Below are 19,659 nucleotides of genomic sequence, written 5' to 3'. Positions count from 1 at the left end.
CTGTTTACCCAGGCTGTTTGCCCCGGGGGAGGGGGGGAGGGGAGAAAACAGGCGCGGGCTCTCAATCACACAGTGATCCCAGGAAAGGCTCCTTCTCCACTCCGGCTCTTGGCTCCAGAGTGGGTGTCGCTGGCCGTGGGGCAGCCCCCCCGTCAGGGCCTGTAGGGTGAGCGGGAGGGCACCCCCCATATGGCCCCGTGTGCTGATCAGACCCCAGGGAACTGCGTGGCTCCAGATGCCCGAGGCCCAGCGCCAGCTGTTCGCTTCTCCTGAGTAAAGTCGCAAACTCCTCAGAACACGGGCCGCATGACTGTCCACCCGTCACGGCAGGGACTTTGCTGTGGCTCTTGTCACACGGCTTTCGTCCTCTTTCTTCAAGCCGGGGGTCGACTTGCACAGAGTAGCTTTCAGAGCCCGACGCTGCACTGGCCATGACTCCCATCCTTTTTCTATCCAAGCTCTGGTGTCATGTGTGAGTCTGAGGGGCGCGGCCCAGGCCGGCTGCAAGGACACGGCCCCGTCCCCGGGACGCCACCTGCAGGAGGCCGAGGTCCCCATGTGAGCAACCAGGCCTGGGGGAAGACCCACCCCGGGGCTCCCGTGGCAATGTCAGCATCTCAAGCAGAGCATGCTGTGTGTGGGGAGGAAGTGGGGGCTCCCGCCAGGTGAGACCCAGGCTGGCCCACACAGGGTCCTGCAGCCACCTGCCCTGTGACCGCCCTGTACGGGGTGATGCCGGGGGCCCCTGGTCCGTTACTGGCTGGACACTCGGATCCAAGTTGGAGTACTGAGCGGGGGCGCGGCCTCCGGGCACATCAGCTGTCCTGGGTCTACACCCGAGGGATGAGCCACTCATCCTGGATCCACCAGCACGTCCCCCTGGAGCCGTGATGGACGCGTATGAGCCAAGGAGCTGGACACCCCCGCTGCTTCCCCCGAGCAGCAGCACCGGCTCTGCGGGGCCCTGTCCTCCTCTGACTTTGGGGCCCGGAGGCAGGCGGGTTGGGTACGAAGCTCCGAAGCTCCGGGGACCTCGCCTCCTCCCTGCTCCCTGCGGTCCTATTAAGCCGCGTGCAAAGCAGCCTCAGGATTTCTGCATGTACTTGACCGTGCCGAGGGTGCCTCCTGGTGGGGGTTCCAGGCGCTGAGAGCCTCAGGGACAGCCTGGACCAACGGCACTGGCGGGCAGGGCCGGGCACGCCCTGGGGTTACTGCCCTGCCCTAGGCAGCGCTGTCTCCAGGAGGCCACGTTCTAGGCTCCCCCAGCAGCTCAGCATCCCTCCCCAGGCTTCTCCCCCAAACCCCAAAGATGAGACAAATGTCCTCTCCCAGCACCCCTTCTCCTGGTTTGGACAGTGTCCCCTGTCTGCACCCTTAGACCCAGGTTCCCCTGGAGGCCGGACACCAAGAAAATGTGACAGGTGGTCCTGTGCCCGGTGCTAGGAAAGGGGTGGTTGCTCCCACTCCCCCAGGACAGCCTGGACCCACCCCTGCCGACGTGGGGCCCCGGGAGCAGCCACCACGTACACACGACTCAGCTAAGAGTGAATTATGTGAAAACTGCCGTCCTCAGTGTCACACACTACACGCCCCGGATGTAGATACAGAGACACGGTCCATTGTCCTGGAAGGTTCCACGGGGCGTTTCTGTTCACAGTTTAGAAAGCAGACTGCAGCCAGTATGACCCAGAGGTGGAGGCAGGAGGAGAGCCCTCCTCTCTGGCTGGGTGGCTGCCCAGCTTCCCGAGAATGCAGCTCCCTCCCTGCTCCAGTCTCCGTGCTCCTCCCTCCAACACCTGACTCCTCCCTGCTCCTCCACGTCATGGGGTCCTCATCCCGTCTGCCCTGGTGGACGCTGCTCCTTCCTCCCTTGTACTGAGGAGAGAAATGGAAGCTGCTTTGAATGAGGCTGTGATTAGGAACAGTGGGGTCTGGGGCCAAGTCTTCGTTTTCTTTCATTAAGCTGCTAGCAAGGCAAGGCGCCCAGTGATTTCTTGGGGATGTGTGTGGCGGGGAGCGGCCCAGCGACCCCAGGGCTTCCTCACGGGGGTCCATCTGCTCTGAGAGTTGAGCTGGAGACATTGCTGCTCCAGGCCGGACCCTGACTGGGGGTGGTAGTGGGAATGGCAGGATGGAAGGGGTGCAAGAGGGAGGAATTCTCAGTGACTATTCCACTCCTGGGGGCCCCTGCTTGCAGCCTGCCCTCCACTAGAAGGCCAGCCTCATGTCAGCATTGCAACCACGACCATCCACCCACCCACCCATCCACGTGTCTATCCATCCACCCATCCACCCATCCGTCCATCTACATGTTCATCCACCCAACTACCTGTTCATCCATCCACACAGCCATCCACCCACCCACTCACCCACTCACCCATACATCCATATATTCATCCATTCATCCATCCCCCCACCCATCTACACATCCATCCACACATCTATAGATCTACTCACTCTCATCCACCCATCCACACACACACACATCCATCCATCCATCATCCATTCACACATCCACCCATCCACCCACATATCTGTGCACCCATTCACATTCATCCATACATCCATCCCCCCACCCATCTACACATCCATCTACACACCTATAGATCCACTCACTCTCTCATCCATCCATCCACCTGCACACTCACACATCCACGTATCCCTCCAAACATCCATCCATCCATCCATCCATCCATCCATCCATCCATCCCCCTACCCATCTATCTGCCCCCCCATCCATCCATCCATCCATCCATCCATCCATCCATCCACACATCTATCCACCCACCCATCCATCCTGAAATGCTTTGTGGCAGACCCTGGGCTGCATATGGAAGATACAGATAAGAATAGAACATGACATCTGCCTTCCTCAGTCCTCTAGTCTAGCAGGAGGCCACCTTTTAAACAAATAATGACTACAGCATGTGGCATACAAGCGGCACCCCAGAGGTAGATCCGGTGGCCGTGCTGAGGACCTGAGCAAGCTTTCTAGAGGTGTCAGGGGAAATGCTCCAGGGAGGAGATGCCCGCCTGGCGCTCCAGGGAGAGATAGCATGTCCCCTGGTGGACATGCTAGGCAGGCTCCCCACTGCCAAATGCAAGGGGCGTGAGCTGGTACAGGTTACCAGCAGGCGCGCACCTGGAGTGTCAGCTTGAGGCAGGATCTGCAGGGCACCTGAGTGGAGGGGAAAGCAGGGGCCACACAAGAAATGCCATGAATTGGCTGGGAGTCTGTTTGTGGATGGCTCACCCAACGCCATCTCAGAGTCACTCCGAGGGCTTTGTCAGGTCCGCAGGGCCGTGTCTCCCCTGCCCGCTCCCTGACTTGTAAAGCTGCTTCTGGAGTGTCCACCTCACAGACTGCTTGCCAGGGCGCACAGGGGGGTTTGGCACCGCAGCATGGGTCGGGGCCTGTGTCCACCCTGGGACCGGGTGCCGGGCCAAGAGGCTGCTGGGGGTGTGGGCAGCACAGGGCAGCCCGAGCTGCCTCCCCTGCTTCTCCCTCTTACAGCTGTCACCTGGGGGTTGCTACACCGGAGGCCCAGGGGGGCTGGTCTACACCCCATGTGCTGGGGAGGAGCGGCTCCGGGGGGCAGGTGCAGGAGGGGTCTTCCCACTCCCCCATGGGTGAGGCAGGGAGGACCCCAGTCTTCCCTGGAAGGTGTCTCCCAACCACCCAGGCAGGATCTCTGTGCTGCAGGCAGGGTGAGGGCCTGAGGGGCCCCCGTGTCTGCGAAAGGGGTGGCGGCACAGAGCGAGGGTGGGGGTGCTCCGGGACGGGACGAACCAAGCTCCACCAAGGGGAAGCCCGCGGGCTGTCTCCTGTCCCTGCCCCTGAGCCTGGGGGTCACTGCAGCCACACTGGAGATGGGACAGGCCCCTGATGTCCGATCCCGTGCCCACCCGCCTGCGGCCAGCTCTGCGGCACGACACAGGCTCCCCTGAGTCTGATGGCCTCCGGCTGGCTTCCAGGCTGACCGGCTCCGCGGGGACGGCCCCGGGACCCCCACCGCCACGGCTGCCCTGTCACCAGCCCCTGGCCCCTGAGGTGCCAGCCTGTGACCCGGGCCTGTGCTGAGCTCCACCGTGACCACCACGTCCTGCAGCGCAGCCGCCCTTGGGTCCCCGGAGCGCGTGTCCCTGCAGCCTGCTGGGAGCGCTGTCCGCCGTCTGTCCCAACCCCGGGGACCTGGGCCCTGCCCCGGCTGGGCTCCGCTAGGGTGCCAGGCTCGCCTGTGCTCCCTGGCGTCTGCCCGGGCAGTGTCCCGCTTCCTTTGTTGGTGTGTTTTCCCCTGAGGTCATTCAGTTTCCTCGTAGCTGCCCCTGGCTCCAGGGCAGGGATGGGGAAGGGAGGCCGGAGGCTGGGGCCCTGTGTGGCCCTCCCAGGGCTGCCCTCCCTATGGGTCTGTCGCTGGGTTGTTGGACTGGGAAGGTCCAAATGTCTCCAGCAGAAACGAAGTGTCTGGACACATGCACGGCCCATCTGCACGCACGGGCGCAGCGAGGCAACTTGGCCGGCCCCCCGGGCGGCCCGAACTTCCCGGGAGGCTCATGGGGATGCATCTTCGGCCGCTGACCTGGGGCGTCTGAGGTCAGCGCCTGGAGGCACCCTCAGTGAGCACCAGCCTGCCCTCTGCTCCCGAGCTCACGATCGTCTGGTACCCAAAACCAAGAGCCGGTGACGTTGTTATTTTAGACTCGCGCATTTTTTTTTTAAAGATTTATTTATTTATTCATGATAGACACAGAGATTGAGAGAGAGGCAGAGACACAGGAGGAGGGAGAAGCGGGCTCCATGCCAGGAGCCCGACGCGGGACTCGATCCCGGGACCCCAGGATCACGCCCTGGGCCAAAGGCAGGCGCCAAACCGCTGAGCCACCCAGGGATCCCCCCAGACTCGCCCATTTTTATATCAGATTCCGGATGCAAGCTCCCCTGCATTTGGAAATTTAAAAATACACTTCCCAACAAGGCCCAGGTCAGAGATGTGCCGTCAGAGTACGGGATGTTCAGAACCAAGCGCAGCAGGCACCGCCTGCCGACACTTACGGGGATCGACGCGGGCGCCTGCGGGGATTCCTGGGTCATTCCCGGGTTTAGGAAAAATGGGATGACACAGAGTGCAAGGTCCAGGTGACGAAGTGAGACGACAGTAGAGGGAACTGAAAGGAAGCATCAGGGTGGAATAAAAGACAAGACGACTGAAGGAATAAAGGAAAAGTCAATTTAAAATAAATAAAAGAGGGATCCCTGGCTGGCTCAGCAGTTTAGAGCCTGCTTTTGGCCCAGGACATGACCCTGGGGTCCCGGGATTGAGTCCCGCGTTGGGCTCCCTGCATGGAGCCTGCTTCTCCCTCTGCCTGCGTCTCTGCGTCTCTCTCTCTCTGTGTCTCTCATGGATAAATAAATAAAATCTAAAAAAAAAAAAAAAAAAAAAGAAACAAGAGGGGGTGAACACATGGTTTAGCTGAATTTGCCAGCAGGTTCAATGGACGGCACGGGAGGTGAAAGAAGCTGAGCCCCGCCCAGACACAGGTCTGCGCCAACACGCCAACCCTTCCAGGGCCTGGGAGACACAGCAGAGAGCCTGGGTGGGACTCGCACAACCTGGAGAGAAGTCCTGGGCACCCAGGATAAAGGACACTTTCGGGCCACGTTCCCCGACGAATAGCAATTTGAAACCCAACATCAGGCGACAGGACCCGGTGCCAGCTGCGTATCTCAAACACACGACCAACCGGCGGAACGCGTCTGAAGCAGGATGTTTTGACGCCCGAGAAGTCTCCCGGCACAAGTGACCACAGCAGCGGAGGGACAGGCGGGCAACTGCGCGGGCGTCTCGACATGGGAGAAAACGCATTTGATTCTTCAGGTTGATCAGTTCAGCCGCCGCGCTGATATCATGCGCGCGTGATAAATGTCTGAGCAAACTCAGGCCGCCGGGGACCTCGTAGATATGATAAGAGGCATCTCGCCAGCAACCAGGCGCCTGGTGTCTCCCGGAACGGGCCCCTCGTGGGGACGGCAGGCCACGCGGTGGGGGGGCAGGGGGAATAAGGGAAGGGAGCCCACGCCCCGGCACCCGCCCACCTGGAGCCTAAGGGGTGGTGTCCAGAGAGGCCCTCCCTGGGCTGTCACGTGCCCCCGCAGGTGTTCTCAGCGCCACATGGCTATGTCAGGGCTGTGTCCTCCTGGGAGCAGCCTCTGGGTGTGAAAAGGCAAGTGGAACCCCCATTCCAAGGATGGGGAGGGAGTGAGGAGCCTCCCGTCGCCCTGATCCAATTCCCGGGTCAGCTGGCCAGGGTCCCCCTGTTTGGCCCGGCTCCGGGAACCTCAGCTCCTCTTCGTGCCTCCGCAGTTTCCTGCACCCAGACCCCCGGCCTCCTGCCCTTCCGTGTGGCCGAGCTCGCCCCCCTGCCAGGCTTACGAGGACCAAGTCCCCTTGGGCACTTCCTCGTGTAGGGGCGTGGGCGGCTGGGGCTCCGGTCCCAATGGGGGGTCTGGGGGCTCCACGGGGCGTGTGGCCCTCGTCTCCCCACCCCCCCTCGTGACCTCGCTTGTGCTCTGTCTCAAATAAATACAATGAAAGAAAATAAAGCTCCTCGCGTAGATGCTCTCTGTGTCCCCGGCTTCCATTGCCTGACGCTTCCCCGGTCCCAAGGGGCCCTCTGTCCGCTTGACCCTCCTCCACCCGCTCTGCCCTCGGTGCCCTGGCGTCGGGTCCCGGAGGGAGGGTTTGAGCGGTGCGGCCGCTGCCTCATGGGCACCCAGGGGCCTGGCCCTTGAGGATGACGCGACCCCTCCCGTCCAGAGCCCACCCGTGGGCGCCTTACCGTGTTCGCTGCTCCCTGCCTCCCGCCAACTTCCAGGGTTCCTCTCGACTGGAAATGCCACCCGGACCCGGAGCGCTGCACCTGCTTGCAATGGGTACTTTATTTGAACACAACAGTGAGAGCTTCTGACGTCTTTGCTCCTGCTTCTCCACACTTGTGCTAGTCCCCGGGCCGCGGGTCGGGTGGGGCTCCTACAGCAGATGCCCCTGCAGCCCTGGGCTGGGGGTGGAGGTCGGGGCGGCCCTGCAGCCCTGGGCCAGGGGTGGAGATCGGGGTGCCCCTGCAGCCCTGGGTTGGGGATGGAGATCGGGGCAGCCCTGCAGCCCTGGGCCAGGGGTTGAGGTCGGGGCGGCCCTGCAGCCCTGGGCCAGGGGTTGAGGTCGGGGCGCCCTGCAGCCCTGGGGTGGGGGATGGAGATTGGGGCACCCCTGTAGCCCTGGGGTGGGGGTGGAGATCGGGGGACCCTTGCAGTCCTGGGCCGGGGGTGGAGATCGGGGCGGCCCTGCGGTCCTGGGGTGGGGGCCTAGGTTGGGGCACCCCTCCAGCCCTGTCTCTGGAGCCCCACCAGCCCCTCTCCTGCGTCTCCCTGTGTTAACCCCCTCTCCTTTGTCTTTTAAGGACCCCTGTCACCGGATGCAGGACCTCATCCTAAGATCGTCAACTCAATCACACCTGCATAGACCCCGTTTCCCAATAAGGTCGCCATCGCGGGTCGTGAGGGTAGGAGGTGGACGCGATTCAGCCCAGCGCCCCACTACTTCCCAGGGTTCATGTGTCCCCCTGCGGGACACCGAGCCGCCCCCCGCCCAGCCTTGTCAGGCGAGAATGCCCAACCCACCCAGACCTCCATCCGCCTCCAGGAGGTAAGGGACGCCCGCGGGCTACTCCCAGCCCCTAAGGACCTACGTGGCCGCTAGAGAGCAGCTCCCGTCGGACTGTGTTCCCGCGCTGCCCCCTCGGCTCAGGCCTCACCCCCATCCTGACGGCTGCCGTCCCTGCCTTTCCGGACCCCCTAGTGCGCGCTCCACAGGCCGTTGAGGGCGGGAGGCCTGGTCTGGAGTCTCGGGGTGTGCTCTGCACCCCGGCCTGAAGCGCTGCACCTCCACACCACCTTCCCCCGTGTCTCGGGCTCGAGGTGCCGCGGAGAGCTGAAACTCCAGGCTTGTCCCCGTGTCCCCTGAGTCTCCTGTGGAGTGGGAAGGGAGCAGGGCTGGCGCTCCAGGGGCCTCGGGCCTCAGGGGCTGCTGTGCCTGCAGGGCAGCCTCTCCGCCTGCCTCCTCCCCCCGGGGATCCGTGCCCTGGGGACCTGCTGGGACCGTCACATGCTGGCTCTTGCACACGCACAATGAGACTCCTGATCCAGAGAGACGTGCTAGGCTCCCCTTGGTCGCCTCGGCCCCCAGAAGTCACTGGGCCACAAGGCGGGCACGGGCGCTGGGAGCCTGGCCGTTTTGGAGACGCGGGTCCCAGGCGTCAGCGGGGCCGCTGGACAGCGGGCTGTCCCTGCATGCAGCCGACGTGTGGCACCCGGCACCCGGCACCGGGCGGGATCTGCTGGGCGAATAGGCTGGGCGCTGGGCTGCGTCACGGGCTGTAGCTTCTGAGCCCCCAGCAAGAGCCGAGCGCCAGGCCTCCCCCGGGGGAAGATTCGGTTTCTCCGGGTGCCCAGGGCCGCCTGCCTCCGTGACCTCCGGGACTCACCCCCAAATGGCTGCGCCTGGACCGGGGCCATTTCAACCTGGGCCCTGGACACGAGGGCCTGACGACCTCGCGTTGTGGGGGCTGCCGTGCATTGGAGGGTGTTTAGCGGTGTCCCTGGCCTGTGCCCGAAGGGCCCCTAGTCCGGCACCCAACATGTCTCTGATGTGTCCAGTGGCCCCGGCTGAGACATGCTGGTCTGGACGGGGCATCCGGCTGGTCCGCTGCGTCTGCCCCAGGAGCTGCTCTGGGCCCAGCCAGGGGATGGATGGGCTAGGGCTGGGGCAGGGCCCTGACTGCCACGCGGGTCGCAGCAGGAGCGTGGCACCACTCCCCACCCTGGGGGGAGGCAAGTCTGGCCAGACCCCACCCACTTCCTTGGAAGGAGAGATAAAGGGACTCCCAGGGAGGACAGAGGGGAGGGCCGCGGGTCCATCCGCGGTGAGGATGCTGTCAGACCCCTGAGGCTGGCTCTGCAGACCCTGGGATCTTGCCTTGGTCTCCTGACGCCAGCCATCCCCCTCCCTTCTCCCCTGCAGATGCCCTGGCTGCTGTCCTTGACCCTCCCCTGCCTGGGGGGGCTCCGTGCCCACCAAGGGCCCGGGTGAGTCCTAACCCAGTGCAGTGCCCCCCTCCCTGGACCCCAGCCCTGCCCCCAGGCCAGCTGGCTGTCTGACGAGGTGAGAACAGTCTAGAAAGCTCCCGGGCTCTGTAGGATGGCACAGCCGCGTCCCTGACCCCTGCCCATTGTTCCTCCAGCGTCCGTCCCCAGCGGGCATCGTCGGTGGTCACAATGCCCCCCAGGGGAAGTGGCCACGAGGTCAGCCTGGAACACGAGTACCCCTGGGCCTCCCAGGTGCACCACTGCGGGGGTCCCTCATTACCCCCACCCCCCGTGGGTGCTGACCACCGCCCACTGCATTTCCCGCTCGCTCCTGGGGAGCCGGGGGGTCAGGAGGTGTGAGATCTGGGCTCAGACAGGATGCGGGCCGCAAGTGCCAAGGCCAACCCTGCGGCATCCAGGGCTGTCCCCCCTTCCCGGAAACTCCAGGTGGGCGGGCGGCTGCAGGTTCCAGAAAGGAGAGAAGGGGCCTCTGGCTCCTGCTCACCCCCCCACCCCATGCACCCCACTGGAGAGATCTGACCCCGAGGTCAGCCTGGAGGGTTTCTGACCAGCTGGCAGTCAGTACTGGGACGGAAAAATGAAATGTTTATATTTTACAACTTAAAAGAAGCCATTTTGGGGGAAAAAAAACCAAAAACCCCTCAGCTCTCTATTGTCTTTCTGGTCCTTCCATCAACAGAGTCTTAGGAATTTAGAGGTGGACGGGGGGGCCCTATGCCCTGGTGCCCACAGGGGCAGCTGTGCTCTGCGGGGACCCTGCCAGCCTCGGGTCCCCTCTCTCAGAGCTGCTGCCTCTGCCTGACCCCCCGTAGCAGGTGGGAGTGGAGGTGGTGGGGAGCCTCCTCCACCACCAGCTGTACCTTGTTTCCAGGCACCGCCCGGCGGGATCATCCGGGAGGACATGCTGCATACGTGGAGTGAGGGCTCAGACCCTGCTCCGGGAGTCCCTCCCCGTCCCCCTCCCCCTGCCCCCACCCCTCCCTTGAGGCCCCCTGGTCTGCAAGGTGAGGGGCGCTTGGTACCTGGCGGGAACAGTCAGCTGGGGCTACAGCCGTGCCCTGTGTGACATTCCCGGGGTCTACACTGGGGCCCGGACCTACATGCCCTGGATCCAGCAGCAAATCGGGGGGTGCCCCCTCCTCCTCCCCGTGTCTGCGGCTTGAGCCCTGGCCCCCCTGGCCCTGGCCTGGGCACCACCTTCTCTTCCAGCCTTCTCAGCGTCTGGGGCTTCCCCACTGCTGGGGGAGGGGCAGCAGGATGCGAGGGAGGGGGTGAGGGGCTCCTGGGGTGGGCCGTCCTCTCCATGTGGTCTGCGTCAGATTAGAGAGCTTGGGGAATGCCCAGAGTGTGGCCACAGTCGTTCTGGGATGGGCTGGCCCCGGGCAAGGTGGCTTCCCACAGGAATGTCCCCAGGCCCATGTGGTGACTGTGGTGCAGGACAGAGCCAAGGGCTGTGACCCATGAGTAGAGCTCACACTGACCCTCGCTCGCCCTGTCCAAGTCTGTACGGTGGTGGTTCCAAGGGGCTTGACCCAAGTCCCAGGATTAAATCTACCACTCACCCACACATCCCTCCCTCCCTCCGTCCCTCCATCCATCCCTTCCTCTATCCCTCCATCCCTCCGTCCCTCCATCCGTCCATCTGTCCGTCCATCCATCCATCTGCCCATCCATCCATCAGCCCATCCACATGTCCATCCATCCATCCATCCATCCATCCATCCATCCATCTATCCATCAGCCATCCACGTGTCCCTCCATCCCTCCATCCGTCCATCCATCTGTCCCTCCCTCCCTCCATCCGTCCATCCATCATCCATCCGTCCACCATCCATCCCTCCCTCCATCCATCCATCGGCCCATCCACGTGTCCATCCATCCATTTGTCCATCTGTCCATCCAACTCCTCCCGTGAGGCCAGGTCTGTCCTCTGAATTAACCAGTCGCCATGTAAAGGTGGCCTGGCTATGATGCAAATATCTCTTCCTCCCTACAGGGGGGTGTCTGCTTGTCTGGGTACCACTCAGGTGACAGCCTTCGCTGACCCTCCCAGGTACCTTCCCTGGCTGGGCTGAGTTCCAGATGCCAGGCACGGCCAGGCAGAAACGCCCATAGGCAGCTGAGTGTGGGGCTGGAGGCAGAGCAAGGGGTCAGGAATCAGGCTCAGTAGAGCTGCGGCACGGGGCCCCGAGAGCGGAGGGGCAAGAGGAGGCCAAAATGTGGGTGTGCTTTCCCGGACTGCCCCACAGCGGGCACCACAGCCACGATGGGGGAGCCTCGGGGCACCCACCCTCCCTGGCCTGCGCCCCCTGGGGCCTCTGTCCTGGGCATCTGTTCATGGTTCTTGGATCCAGCAGAGCTAGAAAGATTGCCCACACGGATGAGGGAACAAGTGAACTATGATAAAGTCCCCGGGTGGAAATGGAACAGCTGGATTGCTCCCTCGGTGGGCGGGGGGGGGGGGGGGGCGGGGCGTGGGGGCAGATGTGCTCCGGGGACCCCGAGAGAGATGGCACTGGGGTCTGGGTGGCGAGAGGAGGCGGAGAGCCACAGCCCCAGGCGGGAACAGCTGTCAGCGTGTGGGGCTCCCGGGGGACCCGAGCCCCTGGACGTGGGTCCTGTGGATCTGCCAGGATGCAGATGCAGGGGCTCAGCACAGCCCATGACATCAGAGTCCACGGCCCTGGCGGGCAGCCCTGGGGCGCTTTTACTGCTTCCCCGGGACTTTCCAAACGTCTGCACCTTCTGTTGTGGAGCACATGTGGGTAAGCAGAAAGGAAAAAGTTACTATTTTTATCATGAAGACAAGGGGACATTTCCTGGTTGGGTTTTTAAACCATGGAAGAGGGAACTTGTGCCACCTCAGGAAGCCCCCGCCCCCCGCCATCACCCTGTGCCAAGGCCCCGGGCTGGGGACGGGACGGCTGCGTGGCCGCGGTGGGCCCGTGGGGCCCGCTTCCTGGGGGACAGAACCTGGGGCTCAAAGGCCAGCAGGTGGATGGGACCGTGAAGGGATCAAGGGCTCTGAACTGTTTCAGGGGTGGAATTTGTGTCATGGGTGTGTTACCATGGTAACACCAAGTCCCAGCATCGTTCCCTGCATGTCAGGGGTGGTACAGCGAGGCCAGGCCGGCGGAGGGCCCCCCACCCTGCAGGGCTGCCCCCGCGGCCCCTGCCTCAGCCAGGCCCTGCCGTCCCCATGCCTGCCGAGGCCCACCCGGCCTCTTCTCCTCTGTGGCCCCTGCGGGAGGGATGGTGGTCACGGGAAGCCAAGGCCCATGGGGCTGGGGTGGGCCTGGGAGGGAGTACCCGAGATAAGAGGGCTCCGGTGTCCCCGGCCCCCCCAGGATCAACAGGGTCGGCTCCACGGGGAGGCGGCTCCCGTAACCTGCCAGGCCTTCCTGCTCCGTGTTTGTTCTGCACCTGGTCCAGGCAGATGCTTCGGGTCACCACGCCCCAGGCTCTCCCCTCAGCGCCCGCCCGGTCCCTGAAGCCTGCTCCCCAACCCACCCGCGACCGCAGGCTGGCCTCCCTGGGGCGGCTGCAACCGAGCTGCGTGCTCAGCACACGGGTGCACCGCGGGGAGGGAGCCGCTCTCGTCGGCAGGAGACCCCTGCCCGGCCCAGGCCACACAGGGCACTCAGCCCACGGTGGTGCCCACACGGCAGGGGATGCTGGCCCTTCCTACCTGCAGCCTGGCCGGGCAGCAAGGGAGCCAAGAGCTCTCCCAGCACATCCGGAGTGAACTGGTCACCTCGTCCGGCTGCCAGCCCTGGGGGGACCCCGGATCCCTGTGCCCCTGTGCAGCCCCCACCCCAGGGCTTCCTTCCCTGCTCCGTGCTTCTGGGACCTCGGAGGGACAGGGAAGAGGGTGGGAGGCCAAGGGGAAGGGGTTGGGTGTCGTTCCCAGCCAAAGTGACACAATGCCAGAGGCAGGTGCCATCGGAGTCAGGTGCCACCGAGGTGCAGGGAGAACCACGAGTCCCCACCAGGCCCTGGGTGGACGCCTCTCCAGGTAAGGAGGGGGTCCCTGGAGAGCAGGAGGGGCAGGCTCGCCCTGTGGTCCTTCCTGGGCTGGGGTGGTGCGGACCCCACGAGGCCAGGGTCACAGGGGCCCCTGTGTGTTTGCGGCGGGGAGTCCTGTGGGAGGCTCTGAGGGCTGCGGCGGGTGGGGGGGGGGTCAGGCGGCAACACCCCCACCCTGCCGGTGCCCGCAGATGCTGCTCTTGCTGGTGCTCCTGTTGTTCGTCCTGGGAGACGGGGGTGAGTCCCCAGATCACAGTGTCCGGCTGCCAGCGACCCCGACCTCCAACCCTGGGGGCCCAGGCCACGACTCCTGGTGGGCTCCTTGCCTCGCGGCTCTGCCCCGGGGACGGGGCAGGTGGGGTGGGTGTGGGGGTCACACTCCACCCAAGCTGTCCTCGGAGCTCCACAGCCCGGGCCCCCTGGTCTGTGTGAGAACTGTTGCGCTCACGTGCCCTTCTGTGACCTTCAACGCTCTGAGGGCTCTCCTGGCAGCAGCTCCCCCGCGGGACAGAGGAGGATGTTGGGAGGCACAGGATGGAAACTGAGGCTTCTTGGTGCCCCCTCGTGCCCCAACCTGCCAGAACCACATGCAGGGCCTCCCCTGCTTCCAAATAACAGCCGTGGGAACGTCCACCTCCTTCTCCACCCGGGCCCCCAGCCACTCTCGGGGCCCCTGACGTCCAGATGCCCTGAAATTAAGGGGAAAACTCAGCTCCCATGGCCAGGGCACACTTCACGTGGCCAGGCCCCGATCCCACTGGACGGCAGAGAGGGTGCACGCCGACCACTGTGGGGCGTCCCGGGCAGTGCCGTGGGCTGTGCCGTCTGAGCGGGGGTGGGAGGGGACCCCACCTCTGCAGCCCGACCTGGGCCCCGATCGCCCAGGGGGAGGCCGGCCCGGTGACCCCCTTTCCCTCCGGCAGCGAGAGGCTTCACCCCGGAGGCCCGCATCGTGGGGGGCGCGGCGGCGGTGCCCCGGCAGTGGCCCTGGCAGGTCAGCCTCTGAGTCGGGGGCCAGCACGTGTGCAGAGGCAGCCTGGGCGCTGGGTGCTGACCGCCGCGCACTGCGTCTCTGGGTGAGTCCCGCCCGCCCGCCCACGGCTCCTGGTCAGCCGCAGGCTCCCCGCTTCGCACCTATGCCTCGATGCCGGCCATTTCCTTCAAACTAGGAAAGAAAACATATTTTGATGATCTGATGCTCCTTGGAAGTAGGAACTTTTTTTCCACTTTTGGAATCACGGTTAAATGCACAACATGCAATTGGCCGTCTCGATCCTCTCTCAGCGCGCGGTTCCGGGCAGTAGCTCCGTCCACACTGTCCAGGGACCACCCCACTGCCCAGCCAGGACCCCCCACTTCCCAAACCGAAGCTCAGTCCCCGTGAGCCCTCACCCTTACCCCCACTTCCCGGCTCCACAGTTCTCACCTCGTGGAAGTGGATCCTATGACGCCGGCTTCCCAGTTTGGCTTGTTTCACCGAACGGGAGGTCTTTGAGGGTCATCCATGCTATCACGGCAGGTGTCAGAAGTTCCCTCTGTTTTAAGGCTGGAGACTATCCCCCTGCGGGGACGGGACGGGCTTTGTGGGTTCAGCTGCCGCAGGACACTTGGCGGCTCCGCGCCCCAGCCACCGTGCACGAGGCCGCGGGGAGCACGGGCGGACGAGAAAGTAGCAAATTTTTCAAGAGCAAGACCCCTCCTGACAATACTTGCCAACCAAACGCAAAACAAAACAGTCACGAAGCAACCCACAGTCAAGGCTGGCCCCTCCTGAAGCCCAACTATGCTGTCGCGCGACCTTCCCAGAGGGGATGATTAAAATATAAGCAGCTGTCCCAAGTGTTATTTTGGGGGTATATAAGCCTTTTGCAATTCTTTTTTTTTTCTTTTAAGATTTTATTTATTCATGAGAGACACAGAGAGAGAGGCAGAGACACAGGCAGGGGGAGAAGCAGGCTCCCTGCAGGGAGCCCGATGCGGGACTCGATCCCAGGACCCTGGGGTCACACCCGGGGCAAAGACCCTCCACCACTGAGCCCCCACCGGAGCCCCGCCTTCTGTAATCCTGCGGGTACAGGGCCCTTTCCGGAACATCCTGGGCAGACGTTAAGTCCTGATACGTGCCCAGCGGTTACTGGGGGCTTCCTGCCCCCATGTGCTGACACCGGCGCACCATGCAGCATATTTTCCGCTCATGACAGCCTCCCCAAGAAGCTCCCCTGTGCTTTCCAATGGGTCCTCTCCGCGGGAGACACCCTTCCTGCGGCCCCTCCCAGGCCACTGCCCCCCCCCCGCTGCCCTCGGAGGCCTCAGCAGCCCCAGGGTGCACCCCTGCCCTCGCTTATGGGGCCCTGGCCCCAGCCTCCGCCGAGACCGTCATCTCCCATACCCTGCTCCAGCGCAGCCCCGACCTAGTCCCCTGGCCCCCGGGTGTCTTGGTGCCGCCTCCCCGATGGCTGTCCATCTGGCCCCAGGCAGAACGGGGCCACTTTGTCCTCCCAGTACGGGCCCTGCTGCATGGGGGGCTCTGCACTCGAAGCCTGCACCACCCGCTCTCGCGGAGCTGGATTCCTCCCTAGAGCCTCTCCTGGCCCGACGGGTTTCTCGGGGACAAGGATGTCCCCGGCGTTCCTTATGCCTCGCTCCGACCTGTGGGCCAGGGTGGAGCAGAGGGTCCTTCGGGGAGGAAGGAGGTCCCGGGCGCAATGCCCTCTCCCCGGCAGAGCTGGGTGGGCGGAGTGGGGGCCGCCATGCCGCCATCCTCAGAGCCCACCGTGTCCTCTGCCCCTTGCCCAGCGTCGTGACTCTGCAGGACCTGAGCGTCCAGCTGGGAGAGTCTGTCCTGTACACGCATCCCCGGGACTCCGTCTCCGCGGCGGTCATCAGAGTCATCCAGCACCCCTCCTTCAACGGGGATGCACTCCAGGGTGGCAACGTGGCCCTGGTGAAGCTGGCGCGCCCCGTGGCCTTCTCCCGCACCACCAGACCCATCCCTCTGGCTCCACCGGGCTCCTACTTCCCCGCAGGCACCCTCTGCTGGGTGACCGGCTGGGGGGGACTTCAGGCAGAATGGTGGGTGAGGGACAGGGGTCTGGGGCAGAGGGAGGCACCGCAAAGGGGACTCCCCTTGGCCCCTCACCTCACCTTAGGGGCCGGCCTGGGCCACATCCTGCACCGCTCAGCCGGCTTTGCTCAGGCATCTGCCCCCCGTGACACGTGCGCCGGCCCCGGGGGAGGACCCGCGGAGCTGCTGCCCTTGGCTCCTCCAGAGCGCAGGCTGGGGGCCTGGCGGGTCACCGCCAGGTGGGCCCTGAGGCCCCCAGCCACAGTCCCGTGTCCCGCAGAGGCCCTGCTGGAGCCCCACAGGCTGCAGGAGGTGGATGTGCGCACCGTGGGTCTGGAGAGCTGCCGCAGGCTCTACTACCCAGAGCCCATCGCCGCCGACATGCTCTACGCCGGCTCCTCCCGGGGCCAGAAGGGATTCTGCGAGGTCAGTCCCCCGCCACTGGTGCTCCTGCCCCTGACCCCCTGCAGCATCTGGGAGAGCTGGGGACACCTGTAGGCCTCAGTTCACCCTTAGGTGCGGTGGGAGCGAGGCAGCGGCCCCCTTCACAGGGAATCTGATGCACCTGCTCTGTGCTTAGCAAATAGCTGTCCCGGGTCACCTCCCTCGTCCTCAGTGACCCCGTGAAGCAGGCCGGATCCTGGGCCTGGGGCAGGGGAGGCATCCAGAGATCCAGCTCCGGGAGGCCGGGGGCTTTTCTCACCCAACGCAGCACAGTGTCTGGCTTGGAGCTGGAACCTGACAAATAATTCTCGTAAGAATGAGATCAGATCCATCCTGACAATAAAAAGCAGAGAGTGTCGGCTCCGGCTGTCACAGGGCTGTGAGCAGGTGCCACAGGGCGCAGAGGGATGGGGTCCAGGCCCAGAGACACCACATGACTGGTAAGGGGGGCAGTACGCATTGGAAGAAGCAGGCAGGCTTGGCAATAATAATAAGTATTAATGCAATTATTAAATAATTATATCATTATATTATATGTAAATTATAAATATGTAAATTAATTAAAATATAAATTAATTAAATTAATTATATTACTACAATAATTATATTAAATAATAATAATAATAATAATAGATTGCATCTTAGCTCTGCTTTTACTAGCTAGGTGACCTAGAACAAGTTGCTTGACCTCTCTGAATCTTAGAGTCCTCAACTGTCCAAAAGAAAAAAGAGGCAGCTAGAGCCGGTTTGCAGGCTGCAGGGAGGCACAGCCCAAAGATGGAAACCAAACCCTACCAGGCCTGTGCCTGCAGCCCCAGGGGCTTTCCCTTGGGCGCCCTCCCGGCCTCTAGCACCGGGCCCCTGGGATGGCAGCCTCGCCCGAGAGCGCCCACCCTGCTGCATAGACCTGAGTCCCATGGGACCCATTTGTTATTCCTGCTTCTTCCAGGGCGACTCTGGGGGCCCGCTGGTCTGCCAGCTGTGGGGCAGGCGCTGGGTGCAGGCAGCGGTGGTGAGCTTCAGCCGCGGGTGTGCCGAGCCCGGATTCCCGGGGGTCTACGTCAGGGTCTCTGCCTACTGGACCTGGATCCAGCGCCACCTGCTCCCGCGGGGGAGCCAGAATCGGGGGAATCGCAGGGGCTGACCCCTGCCCTCGCCCTCTGCCCTGCTGACCTCGCTCCTCCACTCCCCCACCGCCCACCCCACTCTGTGCCTCCTGCCCCCACCCCCATGGGGCCAGAGGCACCCTGGAGCCCAAGTCCCGGCTTCTGTGGAGAGAACAGGAAGGAAGGCTGGCACTCGGCCTTGTGCCGCTTAAAGAGCTGGGGCAGGGTGGAAGCACACGTGGGGGGGGAAGCCAGGGGCTGCCAGCACCCACCTGCAAGGAATAAATGCTCCGTAAGCTGCTCTTCTGGCAGGTTCTTTCCAACCGTTGCTGGGGGGTTGGGGGGAGGAGCAGGACCCACATCTACCCCAGGCACAGGCCCCAGGAGTGCACTGCGTGTTGGCGGTCCTCTGGGGGTAGGTGTGTGCAGGAGTGTGCAAGTGTGGGCAGGTGAGGGCAGGTGGGTGCAGGTGGGGGCAGATGGGGACAGGTGAGGGCAGGTGGAGGCAGGTGGAGGCAGGTGTGGGCAGGTGGGGGCAGGTGGGGGCAGATGTAGGAGAGGCCTAGGGCTCTGCTAGATTGTCCCCGCTGCCAATATCTAAGCACTTTTTGAAACATAGAAAACAATTTTTTTCCCGCTCTTCTGGAGACTCTCTTCGAGTTTTCTGTTTGCTGTTTAACGTCTGACTCTCGGGCTCGGGGACCCCCACAGAGTGAGCACAGACCCCAGGGGCGCGGGGCGGGCGGCCTCGGCCTGGGAGGGCGGGGGCCAGGTCTCCTCTCGCGGCGCCGCCCGCCCCGCCCCCTCCGTGACCCCGCCCCTCACCACAGCCCCGCCCCATTGGCCCCGCCCCTCAGCGATCCCGCCCCTCCCCGCAGTCCCCCCGCGGCCCCGCCCCTAACAACAGCCCCGCCCCCTCCGCAGCCCCGCCCCTCGATGGCCCCGCCCCCGCCCGCGGCCCCGCCCCTCGATGTGCCCCGTGCCCCCAGCCCTGGGATCCCTCAGCCCGGGGCACAGGCCGCTCCGGCTGGCCTGCAGGGTGCATATCCCGCCCTCCCATGGGCAGCTGGAGGGGAGGGCGGCCTCTATTGGCTGCCGCCTTGCTTTCCTTCTCTCTCAAATGAATAAATAAAACCTTAAAAATGTTTTTCAAGTGTCCAAATCCATTTGAGTTGGACAAATATATACAATCAAGTAACCGCCACCATAATCGGTTTAGACCACGTCCCCTGTCTCCTGAGCGTCCCCTCCTGTCCAGGGGCAGCCAGCACCCTCCACACCCCTGGGGGGGAAGGGGCAGGAAAGGCCCCCAAGGGAGGGGGGAGGAGGGGCTGAGGACCGGCTCCGCGGGCGTGGCCTCCCCCTGCACCCCCGTGAATGCTGCCACCTGGCAGTACAGACCCAAGGTGACCTGTGGACAAACCCACGTTGTTTTCGCCTCCCTCAGGCAGGGGGGTGGGGATCCGTGCCCCCTCTTCCAGGAAGCCCTCCCCGGGTTCCTGCCCTCACCACACATCAGATGGGCGCAGCTCCCAGCTGCCCCGCTCAGGGCCGCCCCTTCCTAACGGTCCTCCGCGTGGCCAGGGCCTCATGACCCAGATGATTAGGGGTCCTGGGAGGGGCTGACCTTGCCTGCACCCGCCTCACCACCCCCACCCCGCAGAAACTCCAAACTTCACCGGCTCTGCGGGCTCTGTGACACCGAGCTGCTCTGTCCCCTTTGATGGAGAGCAAACTGCAGCATGGGGAGTGCTGTTCTGGCCCGCATGCTGCCTCCCCTGCCCTGGGGATGCCCTGCTGGCCGGGTGGCATCTCCTGGCACCCAGTGCATGTGGGTCAGGTGGGCCTGAGTGGTGGCC

General features: G+C 63.9%; 1 protein-coding gene and 1 long non-coding RNA gene across 4 annotated transcripts; one reads left to right on the top strand and one right to left on the bottom strand.

Moving 5' to 3' along the window:
• Positions 1-14,287: 14,287 nt before the first annotated feature.
• Positions 14,288-18,582, bottom strand: LOC140638233 (uncharacterized). The gene is made up of 3 exons (XR_012035384.1): positions 18,073-18,582; positions 14,613-17,027; positions 14,288-14,351 (listed from the first exon to the last, which is right to left on the bottom strand). It is a non-coding gene; the product is annotated as an uncharacterized lncRNA (long non-coding RNA).
• LOC140638232 (uncharacterized) lies at positions 15,494-18,219 on the top strand. 3 transcript variants are annotated; one of them, XR_012035383.1, is made up of 4 exons: positions 15,494-15,687; positions 15,983-16,258; positions 16,531-16,676; positions 17,644-18,219. XR_012035383.1 is itself a non-coding variant. In XM_072835169.1 (2 exons), the coding sequence occupies exons 1-2, from the start codon at positions 15,639-15,641 to the stop codon at positions 17,836-17,838; spliced, it is 1,233 nt and encodes a 410-aa protein (XP_072691270.1). In that variant the 5' UTR covers positions 15,494-15,638; the 3' UTR covers positions 17,839-18,219. The 3 variants fall into 3 exon arrangements, 1 of the variants encoding a protein (XP_072691270.1); XR_012035382.1 differs by having other exon boundaries at positions 15,494-16,258; XM_072835169.1 differs by having other exon boundaries at positions 15,494-16,676.
• Positions 18,583-19,659: the final 1,077 nt, after the last annotated feature.

This window comes from Canis lupus, chromosome 8, assembly GCF_048164855.1.
Source record: "Canis lupus baileyi chromosome 8, mCanLup2.hap1, whole genome shotgun sequence".
Classification (NCBI taxonomy): domain Eukaryota; kingdom Metazoa; phylum Chordata; class Mammalia; order Carnivora; family Canidae; genus Canis; species Canis lupus.
Note: the sequence above shows the minus strand (reverse complement) of the source record. Positions and strands in the feature narration are given on the sequence as shown.